Source organism: Phalacrocorax aristotelis, chromosome 13 (assembly GCF_949628215.1).
Source record: "Phalacrocorax aristotelis chromosome 13, bGulAri2.1, whole genome shotgun sequence".
Classification (NCBI taxonomy): domain Eukaryota; kingdom Metazoa; phylum Chordata; class Aves; order Suliformes; family Phalacrocoracidae; genus Phalacrocorax; species Phalacrocorax aristotelis.
The window spans coordinates 1,765,486-1,780,674 of record NC_134288.1 but is presented as its reverse complement, the minus strand read 5'-3'; the positions used below and the strand labels follow the sequence as shown (position 1 = coordinate 1,780,674).

Here is a 15,189-nt window from a genome sequence, read left to right as displayed (position 1 = left end):
ACCGAAGTTGGCTGCAAGCCTCTGTGAGTGGTCAAGTGGGACCACACTGTAGGGGTGAGCCCTGCCCCTGCCCTGGGCTGCGAGCCCCCAGAAGGACCCGGTTAAACAGCCCCTTAAAGGTCCTTTAAAAAGTGGCCTGGAGCAGAGAACAGCCAGGGACCTGCCCCATTCCCGAGCTGGGGTCTGGAGCCCAGAGGCCGGGGCAATGGGAGCTCCAACCCTCCACCAGAGGCAACACAGGCACCAGTTCTGTAACACCTCTCCAGGGCAGCAGGTCTTGCTCACACTTCCTCCCCATAAGCAACCCTGTGCCTCATCCCAGTCCTGCAGTCACCAAGACGAGCTCCCAGTCCTGTGGGGTCCACCTCAGGAGGGTGATGCTCACCCCTCGTACTTCATCCCAGGTGGGATTTATCTTTGGTTTGCAGGACCCCATGACACTAGGGCCAGAATTCAGCCTACAGAGGAGTAGGCAAGTGGGAAAGGGAGACACCAGGTGTGTTTCTGAGGGGGATTCACCCAACCCTGGAGCAGGCAGCTGGGTCTGCTCTGCCCGGGCACTGCCCATGGCTCGGGCATTGCCCATGGAGACATGGGAGCTCAGGGATGAAGACCATACCCTGTCGTCACCCCTGGGCACTTCCCAGTGTGGCAGAGCCATGCCAAGGGGACAGCATCTGGGCTGCACTCGCAGCAACACAGGTGAAGAGCAGAAATTAGCAGTGACACAAATTAATCTTTAGATGCCATTCTCCTGTGGGGCATCACTACAAAAAACACAGTTAAAAAGTCAAGAAACCCTGTTTCATCATTGACACAAAAGCAATGGCCCTGCCCTCCAGCAGCCTGCCCAGCCCCTCCCCAGGGCACAGATTTTGTTCCTCATGGCTCAGAAGACCAGAAACCAGCTCTGCCAACAGCCTGCCAGACTTGGGTACATCCTACCCACGTCCCTGTGCTGCTTGGACAAAACCTGCCAGGGCATTGCCTCCTCCAGGGAACAGGGGAGCCATGGAGGCCATTCAGCCTTTGTTGGAGGCATGTGTCCTGCCTGCATCCCCTCCAAAGGACAGGCTGTGCTGCGGGAGGAATCAGGAGCTGGCCAAACGTGGAGATGGGGTTGGAAACACTGCTGAGTGCTATGCCAAGGCAGAGGCAAGCCAGGGAGAGCGCAGAGCCTTTGCCATGCCCATGGTCTGGCCAGGAGGTCCAAAGGAGGCTTGCCTTTTAATAAAAACAAAACAAAAAAAGAAAAGAAAAGAAAAGAAAAGAGAAGAGAAGAGAAGAGAAGAGAAGAGAAGAGAAGAGAAGAGAAGAAAAGAGAAAAAAGAGAAAAAAGAGAAAAAAAGAGAAGAGAAGAGAAGAGAAGAGAAGAGAAGAGAAGAGAAGAGAAGAGAAGAGAAGAGAAGAGAAGAGAAGAGAAGAGAAAAGAGAAGAAAAGAGAAGAAAAGAGAAGAAAAGAGAAGAGAAGAAAAGAGAAGAGAAGAAAAGAGAAGAGAAGAAAAGAGAAGAGAAGAAAAGAGAAGAAAAGAGAAGAGAAGAAAAGAGAAGAAAAGAGAAGAAAAGAAAAGAGAAAAGAAAAGAAAAGAAAAGAAAAGAAAAGAAAAGAAAAGAAAAGAAAAGAAAAGAAAAGAAAAGAAAAGAAAAGAAAAGGAAAAGAAAAGAAAAGAAAAGAAAAGAAAAGAAAAGAAAAGAAAAGAAAAGAAAAGAAAAGAAAAGAAAAAGAAAAATCCCAGGAGTCAGCAGCCGAAGCTGCCACCCCGTGGCTGGTCCCAGGTTTGTCTATGCTGGAGGGAAGCCCCAGCCTCCACAGTGTCCAAGTGGTCCCCGGGAGCCTGGCAGGAGGCAGGACCCCTCTCCAGCCCCTCTGGGGTGGTCGCTGTCCTTCTCCAAGCCCCTGTTCCTCACCACTGGGCAGGTGTCAGGCTGCGCCCTGCAGGGTGGGAACTGGTGAGGAGGGGCAGTATGGACATGGCAGCTCCTCACATGCTTTACAGCCTCTGAAGCTGTGTGGATCTAAGGGGCTGCTGCTGGAACACCTCACACATCCCCTCAGGCTCTCCCTTGAGCCCCATCCAGCCCTTCCCACCTTCCCCTGCCTGTGCCCAGGGCTCCCCATGTAATCCTCCTCCCCTACTTCCATGTGCCTGCCAACCCACATCCCCTACCAGGGGCCTGTTTGTACCTCTGTGACATCCTCTGCCATCTCTCCTGCCTCCTCCTTGTTCTTTCAAGCCCCAGTTTAATTTGTTTTTCTCTCTGGGAAGTAGATTGGGCAATGGAGATGGAGTAAAACAAGCCAGGTTTTTTTCTTAGCACATGAATTTTAGATCAGTTCCTTGATCCAGGTGTCTCATCATCATGCAAGCACTTCCACCCCAGCAAAGTGGCCTGGGGCAGGAGCACGGAGCTGGGGACAACAAGACTCCGCACATGCCTAAGACACAGCCTAAAGTCCTGGAAGAGATCAGGCCTGGGGTCCCACTGTGTCCATCACAGAGTGGAGCAGGAGAGGGGCTGCCATGCCCCAAGCACCTGAGGAGCACACCAGGAGCAAGGCTGGGGCTGGACGTGTGAAACCTGGCCCCTCAGCAAAGGCCCCTGTGATGGTGGGGGTGTCAGAGGCAAAGGTGCTGCTGGAGATACAGCAATGTCCGTCCCCTTCCTGCTAATGCAACATGGGTCTGTTGACTTGGACCAGCCTTTGGCTTGTGGCAAATGCCCAAGGGGTTGGACATGTGCTCAGGGGCCTGATAGCTGGAGCAGGGCAAGATACTTTTGGAGTACAAAAGTAATTTTGCATAATCTGTATTTAAATTACATGGCCTTGTCTGGAAGTGATTGGAGGTCTGGGACAAGGACTCATCTGCCTGCTCTCCTCTGTGATAACCACACACAGCTCGGGTAGGTCCAGTCTACTCCTGAAGGTTCCCAGGTCCTGCTGAAATCCACAGCAAGGTGGCTGCTACTGAAGTATTTAGCGTTTCACACAGAGCAGTCAGGCTCCCAAGATGCTCATCACGTCACGTGGTTGCTAGTTTGTGCAACAGAAAGAAATGCAGGACCTTGGGCCTGGGGTTTGTTAATGGGGAAATGAAACAGTGAACCTCATCATGCATCAGCACCAGTGGGGATGCGCACGGGCAAGCGAGGAAGGAACGGCTCCATACGAGCTATCTTTGCAGGACTCGGGCCTCACCACCACCAGCAAGGTTCATAACAGGATCAAGGTTTTCCAGCAACACCCTGAGCAGGCCCAGCACCATGGACCTGAACGACCTATCATGCCACCCGCCAGGAGGAGGTATCTATACCCACACACACGCACATACACGAAATTTGATCACTTATCGTCACAAATCCAGCCTTTGCCCACCTGCCCACATAAGCACACCCTGAAGGGGATAATGGTGAATCAACCCCAACCAATCACCCTGCCCACCCCATGCTGAAGAAGTAATTCCCAACATGTTTTTTCATGAGGAGTGTCTAAGTTGAATACCATTGCTCTTGTAAGGCAAGAATATAAAAAAATAGGTGAATCTTTAGGACTCCACATGTGATTATTTTATTTGCATACACTTCCAAGGGCATAATTTCTACAGACGGCATATGTCTGGCTGCTGTAATGTCTGCTCGAATAAACAGAGGTAACAAGCTGCAATGCCCTGCACAGCTGTGTTTTATCCTAAAGGCTCTCCCACTCCCAACACCTCCAGCCCTGCAGCCCGCCTACAGAAGGCGCTAGGCATGACTGTGGATTTTGAGCAGACAGTGCAGTCAGAACATCCTGGGAGGAGGGGAGCCTGGCCAGGGGGGCTGCCCTGCACACCGAGGGTCCCCCCTCCCATGAGTCTTGTTTAATATCTTTATCAATGATATGGATGAGGGGGCTGAATGCACCCTCAGTGAATTTGCAGATGACACCGAGCTGGGCGGGAGTGTTGATCTGCTGGAGGGCAGGAAGGCTCTGCAGAGGGATCCAGACAGGCTGGATCGATGGGCTGAGGCCAGTTGTATGAGGTTTAACAAGGCCCAGTGCCGGGTCCTGCCCTTGGGTCACACCAACCCCAGGCAGCGCCCCAGGCCTGGGGCAGAGGGGCTGGGAAGTGCCTGGCGGAGAAGGCCCTGGGGGTGCTGGCTGACAGCCAGCTGGGCATGAGCCAGCAGTGCCCAGGTGGCCAAGGAGGCCACCAGCCCCCGGGCTTGTGTCAGCACTGGTGTGGCCAGCAGGAGCAGGGCAGGGATGGGGCCCCTGTGCTCGGCACTGGGGAGGCCCCACCTCAAATGCTGGGCTCAGGTTTGGGCCCCTCGGGACAAGAAGGCCCTTGAGGGGCTGGAGCGTGTCCAGAGAAGGGCAGCGGGGCTGGGGCAGGGTCTGGAGCACAAGTGTGCTGGGGGGTGGCTGAGGGGGCTGGGGGGGTTTAGCCTGGAGAAGAGGAGACTGAGGGGAGACCTTATCGCTCTCTACAACTACCTGAAAGGAGGCTGTAGCGAGGCGGCGGTCAGTCTCTTCTCCCAGGTAATTATCCATAGGGTGAGAGAAAACGGCGTCAAGCCCTGCCAGGGGAGGTTTAGATTGGCTTTTAGGAAAAAATTTATTTACCGAAAGAGCGGTCAGGCACTGGCACAGGCTGCCCAGAGAGGTGGTGGAGTCACCATCCCTGGAGGTGTTCGAGTATCATGTAGACGTGGCAGTTGGGGACATGGTTTAGGAACCATGGTGGTGTCGGGTTGGCGGTTGAACTTGATGATCTCAGAGGGCTTTTCCAACCTTCATGACTTAAGGACTCTAAGACAAGGGCGGGTGGCAGGGCCGGACCCCGCCGGGCGGAGGACGGCCGACCCCTACCTTCCGCCATACGGGGAGCGGCGCTCGCCTTTGTCACGTGTGCCGCGAGACGCCGCTGCGATTGGCGGAGCGGGGGCGCGGGCGGGTGACGGTGCGCGGCGGCCGCTTCCGGGCCGGCGGCGGGGCCGGGACCGTGGCCGGGACCGGAGCGGGGCGGGAGGGAGGATGAGCGGCGCGCGGCGCAGGGAGGAGCCGCCGCACGCGCACCAGCACGCGGTGGCCAACGGCGGTGCGGCCGGGCGCGGCTCCGTGTGGGGCAAGGCGCTGCGCAGCGACTCTGCCTGGCACGACAAGGTGGGGCCGCGGCGGCGCCGGCCCGGAAGGGATCCGGGGGTCTGCCGCTAGGCGCGGGCCCGGCGGGTTGAGGTGTCCCTGCCGCCCGGCCCCGCACCGCTCTCCGCCGGCGGGGCTGCTCTCGCCCGGCGGCGCTGGGGCCGGGGCGGCCGCGACCTGCCCGCCGGTCCCTGGGCTTCGGGCGTTGTGGCGGGGGGAGGCTCCGCTGGAGGGGGCCGGGAGCGGCCTCCCGCCGCCGGCGAGGCGCGGGGCTTGGCCCCGGAGCGCGTATGAAGGGAGGAGGAGGAGGAGCGTGGGCGGCAGCGGGGGGGGCAGCGCCCGGCACGGCGTCTCGGTCCGGCCCGGTCTTGTTCGGAGCTGCGGCGGCCCTAGACGGGCTGCGGGAAGGTGCCGGGGAGGTCTCCCGCGCACGCGTTTCCGAAGTTTGCCTAAATGATACCTTTTGCAGGAGGGGCCGGCGGCGCCCGCCGTGCTCCAGCCCGGCCGGGAGGGCCGGTGTCCTCGGCCGGGGCGGCCTGCGCCAGCCCGGTGTCGCCGAGCGGCTGCCTCGGCAGCGCCCTGCGGCTCGCAGCTCCGTAGGTGAGGCTAGGGCTGTTTCCTGGCAGGCGTCCCGGTAAACGTAGCACTCTTCAAATCCGGCTGCGACTTCCACACTTGGACAACCAGTGCGGGGTGTTTTGTGTCCTTTCTTAGCCAGCGAACTTGCCCTCCGAGTGCTTCCTGAAGGCAGGTGTGGCACGCCTGCGGTGCTGTAGCCTGTGGCAGACCCAGCTCTCCTCCGCTAGTTGGGCGCGGAGCCAAAGAAAACACAAGCTGCGTTTATACTACGATACTTCAGTTAAATTTGGCTTTTGGATTAAACTGTTCCGGGAATAAATACAAATTTACTTTGTGTAATTTAAAGAAAACTAGAAATACAATTTACATTAAGAAGTTGGGGGGGAAAAATGTATTTGCAAATCAGGCTGACCTGCCAGGCCTGAAGGGAAAGGGCAGCAGCAGGAACAGACCTGTGAGAGCTTCTCCATTACAGTGTCACAGCACGGGTACGCTTTCACAGCAGAGTAACACTGTGGTGGTTGCTTAGCTGTCTGCAGCCTGCTTTACTGTTTCTAGCCTCGCCATCTCATGCAAAAGAGGTTTGGTTTCTACAAAATTGCCCCTGTGTGCTCAACTTGCGTGTTTTGCTCACGTTTGGCAGCAAACCTTCCAAGTGTGAGTGAAAACACGGCAGCTATAGACTTCACAGTGTTTTTAGCACTAGTGAAGCCTTTTTTCTTGTGCATATCTCCTATGTGCTGTAACGCTCCTGGTCAGTGCCTCTTCCTGCTGCTGCCCCCAGCAGCACACCTGCAAGGTGCTCTTGAGCTCCTGCTCATCCCAGGTCCTGCCGTATCCCTAGCATGATCCGGGCACAGCGGCCGCATGGATGGAGCAGGACAGCTGCTCCCCGGTTTTGCTGGCTTTGCCTTTCAGTGTGGAGAAGGTGTGGACTCTGTCCTGCTTTTCCCTGGGGCCAGATATGAATCTCTGCTTTTTTCTTATCAGTTGCTGTTGCTAACAGAACTGGTGGGGCTCTGCTGTACTTGACCTCATCCCCCCGACAAATTCGGCAGAAATTTCAGAGTTAGCAAGGGGAGTGATGAGGGGCTGTGCCAATGCTTTGACACAATAGGATGTGAACCAAAGGCTAAAACGACTGAGAAACATAGTGACTGAGAGAAACTACCATCTCTGATGGGGACATAGTCTTCTGCACGGAGCCAAACAACTTTGTGTCTTCTACAGTAAAATCACTAAGGCCGTTTGGGCGTGTGCTGGGGCAATCCCTTCCTTGGGGAGGCTAGGAAAAAAGATGCAAGGAGAAGTGGGGTTTATGTAAAGTGTGAGTTAGCATTGTCCAGCTGTAACACCTACAGTTGTATCAGCCCTATGAATGAACAGGAATGACCACTTCAGTGCTGCTCTGCAAGAACGCAGATGTGCTTGTAGTATGTGTGAGAGGTGGTTTGTGGTTTGGCGTTGGCCTGAGTACTGGCTACTGGTAGCACTTGTTTCTGGGTAGGGGAGGGCCTGGGGCACTGAGGGTGGCTATAGCAGTCTTAAAGCATAAATAGGTCTTTAAACTTTTGTTCCAGTGAATTTTTAAAGAACTGAATCTTAGTAAACTAGATACTGGTTTGCCTCTGCAGCTAGCCTGTTGGAGGACAAGGCCACGTATTTAATTTAGAAGCAGAGAAGTCCAGGGTGTGTGATGCCATAAGCTGCTTTCAGCCACTGAGTACAGTATCTTGTACTTTGAATGGAAAACAAAGTGTTCACTGTGTTAAATTTTCACCTGTTAATTATCTGATGCTTTAAAAAAGGAAACATAGTAAATGCCAAAATCTTTTTTGTGCTTTATCTCCTCAGGATGAGTTTTTAGATGTCATCTACTGGTTCCGGCAGATCATTGCAGTTATTCTGGGAATCATCTGGGGAGTAGTTCCTCTGAAGGGATTCGTGGGAATAGCAGTGTAAGGTTTATTTCTTTTTCTGTCTCATGTACTTTCCCACATTTGGACTTTACTTGGTGTCTGGTTTAAAGCTGTGCTATAAACACTGGGCTGGTCAAACACAGTCTCCGTCTGCCATGTGTCTTAAAGCCAGCATAGCATTCCAGACTGTTATGTATCAAGAAATTAATACAAATCATGTCTTCATCGGCTTCTTTTTCTCTCCTCAGCCTGATTAATGCTTTTAAAAATTATTTATTTTATTATTATTATTAAAGGGGGCTGGGGTAGAAGAAGGGAACAAGGGGTTCAATTGACTTGGGAAGTAGGCAGTTCCTGCATGTGTGAATAGGGGCTCAGTATGGTGCCTGGTGCAGCCACCTACGGAGTAAGGCCCATAGAGGGGAAGGTGTGGTAGTCCTCCCCTTTGATTCAGGAGCCTTCCTCAGACAGGAGGCTCTGTTAGTAGACAAGAGGGGCAGCTTCTTTTTGAAAAAGAAAAGGTTTCTGCAAAACACCGAAGACGGTAGATAACAAGCTGGCAAAGTGGCACCATTGGCAGCACTCCTGCAGCACTCTCAGCTTGCTGAAGTTGTTCTTTCAGCCATGGTGTGGGGGAAAAGCAGTGCCTGGAAGGGTATGTATGCATTGGATCCCTACCGAGACGTGGGATTCAGGTCACCTCCCAGCAGGTGTCTGAAGGCTGCAGTGAGCACTCTGTTATGCAATGAAAACTTGTTGGGTCCTGGCACATGCCTGAAGGCCTCTGGAGGGACACCAGGGACGGGAAACACAGCCCTGCTCTGAACACTGGGCATGGGAAGATGCTGCGTCTGCTCTGAGGAGTCCCTATTTGCAAATGTCGCTGCCTAGTCAAGCTCACAACCTCACAGCTTTTCATAGGCAAAACTGACTTGTCATCTTGTCCCTCCTCTGGAGTGTCCTGCTGTGGCAAGAAAGTAGAGGGAGTAGCAGCAAGTGTCTCTAAGGCAGGGGGGAGTTTGAAATATAGGGAAAAAGGGCTGTAAAGCAGTGATGCTCCAACAGCAACTTGATAGCTACATGCAAACAGTTAAATGTAAAGTGCTCGCAGTAACATATGTGGAGTAGCTGAGAAGCATTGTTCTTACTTAGTCATCCATTAGTTCACAAGGCACCTTCAGACACCCAGGCCAATTCCTGTGCTAAACGTTAATAAGAAATAAAAGCGGTTTGGTGTACAGTGGGAAAACTAAAAGTTTCTAGAGCTGTGTGCGTGGTTTCTCTGTGGTATGCAGTCACACAGCTGCTCACAGCTTGCTGCCAGTCACTGAAGTTTTGTGTATGTCTTCCTGTATTGCCCTTTCTATGCAGCCTTCTCTCAAGGAAATGTACCTGTCACTCCCCAGGTTGCCCCAGCCCTAAGCTGGGGTGGTGTAAAGCCAAAAGTGTCTAAGGACAAACAGGAGGTCACGTTTTTTCTCTCCCTTGCAGCGTAACTGTTGGCACAGACTAGAGAGCCGTAAGAGTTGTCTCAAGTTGAACCTCAGTGCTGTGGCTCTGGGGGTACTATCGAGTCTTCTCTGGCTCTCATCTCTAAGGCACTGCATTTGGTCATGGGATGTTAACAGGGATCTAACACTGAGCATAGAGTCTTACAGTCTGCCCTCTTAGCAGCCTCAAAATCAAATAGCACACACAAGGCAATTGGATTCTGTGTGGGAGCAGGACTGCTGCTGATGTGCAGGATGAGAAAACTTGCAGGGTTTGCAGATCTGCTGATAATTCCAGCTTTCAGCTGCTGTCTGTTGAGCCTTACTAGGAGGAGGGTGCTATGGCAAGCAGACCTGGAGGTGCTCTTTTAAGGAAGTGACTGAGCTGCCTGGGAAGCGTTGCAGGAACAGTGTTCCTCTTTGCTGCTTCTCTGCTGCAGATGAAAGATGCTTCACTGCTGCATTGCCATACGACACGTTGGATACCTGCACCCTGTATCACTGCACTGACAGTAATCTCTTTCTTACAGATTCTGCCTGATCAATGCTGGTGTTCTGTACCTCTACTTCAGTAGCTTCCAGCAGATAGATGAGGAGGAGTATGGCGGGACATGGGAGCTAACAAAGGAAGGATTCATGACATCTTTTGCACTGTTTCTGGTAATGCCTCTTGCTTTCTTTAAGTTGATTATTGAATTGTGTTGGTACACTTTCTGAGGGAAAAGGCCTCCAAGAAAAGCAGGTGAGGTGGTGCACTGGTGGAAGAGAGATGTTTTAACATCATCTAATAAGTGGAGTTGGTTGGGAAAAAAAAAAATGCCAAAAAGCGATGGCTACTGGCTATGAAATACAGTATTAATGCCTGGGATTTCTCTGCCGGATAGGATGTAGGAACAGGCAGCTATACTTCTGCATCTACCACTCAACTTTTATGTCTTCCCATCCTCTGTCCCAGATTATCCTGGTGGATTTTCATCTAGAGCTAGTTATACCCAAACTGGTGTTTTGGGTGTCTTTTGTTTTTCCCTTTCTCCCCTCCCCCAACTCTCTGAATGCACTCAGCACTTGCTTTGGTGGTGTTTCTAAATCACTAGAGGGACTGTGGTGGGATTTTAATGTGGAGAGGCTAGTCACCCCAGAAAGCAAGCAAGTTGAGTGCCACCGTTTGTGGCACGTGATGATCATAACATCTCTCCAAGATCATCTCAAAGCTGGAATTCAGCCCCCAGTCCTCTATTGAGAGCAAGGCGTGAGGCTTGTTTTCTGTGTCTGAACCCTCTCCAGAGGCATCAAAATAACTTTCACTTCCTTTCCTCTCCTCTCCACAGGTTGTTTGGATAATCTTCTATACTGCCATCCACTATGATTGACACAGCCTGCAGCTTTTGCCTGTTACATCAGTTGTCAGTAAATTGAGAAGGTTTTAATAAATCATAGTCTTTAGTGAACTGGTGGGAAGGTGGGGGAAGTCAAATCAACTCTCTTCTGTACCAGTGGTCTGATTAGCCCAGAAGAGCCCCCCAACTCTTCTGCTGGAGAAGTCTGTCTCCATTTTATATACCCGTTAATCGTCGGAACTATTAAAAAGCCATTGGAATTTTTGGAAGTGGTTCAAGACTGTTCAAACTTGGAACTTTCTGTGACTCTAGCCAGTAACCCTATAAAACTCCTGTGTGCTGAAGGTTGAATCTGTTAATTTAATGTATGTATGCCCTTCTGTTTGAAATCTGTCATTAAATCCTGACTTGTCTTCCATTGTTATCCTTTAGACAAACAGTTTTTAAAAAGTGGGAAGAAGGCACTGCAGTATCCATATGAGCTGAGTGGCTGTCCTTAGCAAGTTTTCGGAGTAATCAGATCTGATTTGATTAAACAGACTGTATTGTTACCATTTCTAATATTTTTTGTTTTCCTTGCAAATCAGCTGTTGACCAGAATTTTTAAATGGTCTTTGCCGAAGACAAATTTTTAAGCAATTTTGCTAGAAAAAAATTGTGATTCATTTGTTAACGAAGGTGTATTCAGGAGGCTTAGAAACTCTGCTGCATTCTGCTAGCCTGACTACTAAGTTGCCATCGCATACCTCAGAGCTTAGTGGTCTTGAAGGACAGTCATTCTGGAGATACCCTTTTAAATGTTAAGCATTTAAATTCTGGGGTTTTTTTAAGCTCTTGAATTCAACTGCTCCTTGTTAATAAATGCAGGACACTAAGACACAATTGAGGCAGCTATTATCTTAAATGCAGAATTATTAACTTGCAAATCAGGCGAAGTACATAGCCTCTGGTTTGTGAGGTGCGTTGTATGAGTTGGTCACTTCATAGCTCGGTTCCTCTGTAGTCATGCCCTTCTTGTGCATCAATGGGGGAGTCTCTGCTTTAAGATACTTTTAAAGATGTGTCTTTCAGAAATAGTTCTTGGGAAACACGCACAGTCCTTGTTATTGTCAGAGGACCTCGTAGTCTTGTTGCCATGTGGTCCTTGCTTTTCTAAACAACAGCTCAGGCACCCGAAAAGAGTCCTGACCTAAAGCTGCCTTATAGTGAGGAGTTGATAGTTTTAATGTGCTCGTGCTGAAAGTCTGCATTGCTTCCTCGCTGATGGAAGTCCAACAGCCTGGTTCTCATATGTGAGTATGCAAAGCCAGGGATCTAAATCTCTTAAGTGCTGAGCTAGGGCTCCAGAATCGCCCACCGGTGCAGGCCTCCATTGCCAGGGAAAGTGCTGTCCTTCGTGGAAAAAACGCACCTGGCTAATTTAGGTCCTTGGGATGCCAAGGGGAGAGTGCAATAGCAGATAGCCTCTGCTACTTGTGAGTTGCCAATTTAAGTAAGTGATCTCAAATAAAAAAAATCTACATTTTCTCCTTCCCATCCCCAAACTTGCTCAGTCTTTTAGTCTGGTACTTTCTTTTCCTCTTCTTTCAGCTGAAAGCATTAATTTCCCAAGAGGATTGCGTAGCCTGCTAGTTCTAGGTCACCCTTTCCTACTGGCATCTGTTTGTGTTTTAGCTGCTCACAGCCATCAGTAAAATCATTGTATACTTGAAATGCTCTAATAAATGTTGTCTGGATAATCCACTGTGCAGCTTCTGTAGCCTCTGGTATTTGAAGTTTTGTAAAATGGTGGGAGTGTGGGATTCATTTAAGAGTTTGATTTTTGGTAAATATCTAAGCCAGCAGCTCTTTGGGATTCTCAAGTCTCTTGTGCCACAGGCTTGAGCCCTGCACTTTTAGAAGGGGCCAGAAGCATTTGCAGTGGAAGTAGTAGCCAATGCTTAGATCTGTGCTTTAATGGGTAATTAAGCAGATTAAGCCAAGTGTTGTCTCTATGTAAGCTGTGTTCTTCTCCTTCAGCAGCTGTCCCTGCCCCGTGACATGCAATTGTGGCAGAACCACTGCTGCACTGCAGAGTTCCCAAGTCTGGTCCAGAGACCAGAGTGAGAATGCAGAGCTGGAGAGTTGCTTACCTGCCCTTTTGCTTTATTCCTTGCTTGCCTGTACTCCCACCAGCTGATTTTATTGGTCATTGCAGTTCTTGACAGCTCTAGTGGCTGGAAGCTGAGTTGAGGAGCATCATGACCATGTGGAAGAGACATTGGTCTCTGGATCTCCTTGAGGCTCCTGGTAAATAAGTTAGTGATTGCAATTGCGCAGCTGCAAGCTTTTAATTTCTTAAGGTTTCTGTTTTAAGGGGTGCCTCAATGGCTAGAAGCAGGTATTCCCCTGTGCTGATCACCAACAGAACTAGAGCTATGGTGTCTGCCCCCAGAGAAATTAGTTTAATTTTAAGAAGCTCAAGGGGTTGTGGCAGCCTGTGGAATGGAGCTGAGCATCTTGCAGTGATGCGCACTGTTAAGGGGTTTTTTTTCAGATACTTGAGAGATTGACACAGGGATGATCTAGCAGAGCGCATGTAGGTGGACCAAAGAGCAGCAGCTGACAGGAGTATGGGCTGCAGTGGGGGGAATGGGCTTGGGCAGCACCTCTGTCCTCAGCAGTTTTGGTACTGGCACAATGAGCATGCTGGCTCTGCACTCTCCTCTCCTTGAAGGGCAGGGGACTAAACCAATGGCTGGCAGGGGGTCTGTGCTACCGTGGAGCAGTGACTCGGGAGAAAAAGGTCTTTCCTGCGCTGGAGAGCTGAGCTGCAGGAGCCACAGCCATCAGGATATGGCTCCACCAGGAGGCTGCATCGTTATGGGGTCTACATGATGTTGCGGAGAAGAGGCAGTACTGCCTGCAGGCTCTGTGAAGCTCGCTGCTAGCTGCAGACCTGGAGGAACATCACTTTGGCTTTCAGCAAAAAGAAGCTAATCTCTGGCAGGAAGGAAACGGAGATATTCTTTGGCTTAACCTCCTTGTGGGGAGAGGAGCAAGTGTGTTCTGGTGTGGAACTGGCAGAGAAAATTCATATGGTCAGTCTTGGGCTTCAAGCATAATATCTGTTAAAATTTTAATGCAGATTAGTTTTTGGTGTTAAAGGGAAAAACGGTGTGGGTGAAAAGGTGTGCTAACAGGTGTTGAGAGGTGGCTGTGCAGCTGGGCACCTTGTGTCTCGGTGACATCAGTTGTCAGACCCCAGCTAAAACAGCTGCTGCCCGCCACAGGGTAACTCTGCAGCTGTGACGGCTGAGCATACAGCATGATGTAAACTGGTTACCTGTGGTTTTGGGCCAGCAAGGGAATGTTGCTGACATAATTTGTCTTTAACAGTGCTTGGGATGTCCTTAAAGTGAGTGGTGCCTGTTGGGACTGGGAGCAGACCACTGAGGAGCCTCTGTCCCCTCTGTGCAGGTGTCATCACCTCTGCATTCCCCCAGCTTGATTTCCAAGCTTGCAAAGGCTGTGCTTGCAGTTGCTGAGATTCAGCTGCCCACAGGTGACAGAGCTGATTCATTTTGGTTTGTCAGAAACACAAGAGTAGTAGAGGCTGGCTTGGTCTGGGGCAAGCAGGGTCTCAAAACCCCAGGAACCAGGAAGAACAGCTTTGTTTTCAAGCACTGTTAAGTCACATGTATATTTGACAGCTGAGACCTTCTGGGACAGCAGTGTCCCTGCCCACAATTCCTAGGGTGTATCATTTCAAGGATGTCTGTTAATACTCTGCCAGGCAAATGGGTGGAGGAGGATGCAGTACACACAAAGCTCCTGGCCATGAGGGAGCTGCTTTGGTGGGGAAGGGACCACCTCCAACTGCTGGCGATAGGAAGGCTGGAGAGATGTCTAAAAACAGAGCAGGCTGGGACTGGCTTGCAAAAGCCCAACTATCCTCCCACGAGTATGTAGTTAATAACCTGCAGCGCTCATTATGCCTTCAGGCTGCTGGAGAGCACTGGCGAAACCTTACCACTGCCACAGCAAAGGAAGGTTTACATGTCCCTGTGTTAAGGCGCATTGAGTGATCTACTGGAGCTGCCTACGTAGGGAAGAGCAGGGGGCATTAGCTGACTCACTGGAGGATGAGAAAGTAGGACATGTACCTCTTAGGTGACTTCCCAGAGCAAAACAGCCCAGCACTTAACATGCTCTTTCTCCCAAAATGACAGATGTCTAGCATAGATCAAGGCAGAGGATGGATTTTTCAGATCTGGCAGCCAAACAGCTAAGTGCATCTGCCCAGCTGGGAGGGAGAGGCCAGTGTCATTGTAGAGGGAAGTAATTTGCACAAACCTGAAGCATTTTGTTCAGCCCAGAACGAAAGAACCTCTTCCATCTCCCAGTTATTTTACTGGTGTATTTTAGGTCAACCTCTGAAAGAAGTGTACAGGGGAAAAATGAAATGTTTCAGCCAGCTTGATTTCAGAAACGTCCATACAAACCAGGCCTCCCCTGCTGTATCTATGTCAATCAAAACTGCGAAATGGGAGCTGTTGGGAAGCACAGCTCGGGTTTGCCCCAGGCATGGCTGGTTCTCTGCCCCCGGCTGGGGCTCTGCCTGCACCCACCTGGCTCCGTGATGCTGGACAGCCTCAGCCCACCCTGACACACGTGCCGGTGCTGCCGGAGCCAGCAGCAGCGAGAGCCACCGGTGCCAGGGCTGAAAACACCAACCGAGACCTGTTGTGCTACGGGGA

At 51.0% G+C, this 15,189-nt stretch overlaps 1 protein-coding gene across 2 annotated transcripts; it reads left to right on the top strand.

The window, feature by feature from the left end:
• The first annotated feature begins 4,939 nt into the window (after window positions 1–4,939).
• Window positions 4,940–13,691, top strand: RAB5IF (RAB5 interacting factor). 2 transcript variants are annotated; one of them, XM_075108611.1, is made up of 5 exons: window positions 4,940–5,146; window positions 7,559–7,662; window positions 9,644–9,773; window positions 10,442–10,503; window positions 13,679–13,691. In XM_075108611.1, exons 1-4 carry the CDS (start codon window positions 5,018–5,020, stop codon window positions 10,481–10,483), a joined length of 405 nt encoding a protein of 134 aa, XP_074964712.1. In that variant the 5' UTR covers window positions 4,940–5,017; the 3' UTR covers window positions 10,484–10,503; window positions 13,679–13,691. The 2 variants fall into 2 exon arrangements, with proteins under 2 accessions (XP_074964712.1, XP_074964711.1); XM_075108610.1 differs by lacking the exon at window positions 13,679–13,691 and having other exon boundaries at window positions 10,442–12,194.
• The last annotated feature ends 1,498 nt before the right edge of the window (window positions 13,692–15,189 follow it).

Bases quoted from the DNA above. Each gene is read 5' to 3' on its own strand.
- RAB5IF (XM_075108611.1), top strand. From the start codon at position 5,018: ATGAGCGGCGCGCGGCGCAGGGAGGAGCCGCCGCACGCGCACCAGCAC. The intron at 5,147-7,558 runs GTGGGGCCGCGG...TTATCTCCTCAG, and splicing joins ACTCTGCCTGGCACGACAAG to GATGAGTTTTTAGATGTCAT. The intron at 9,774-10,441 runs GTAATGCCTCTT...TCCTCTCCACAG, and splicing joins CATCTTTTGCACTGTTTCTG to GTTGTTTGGATAATCTTCTA.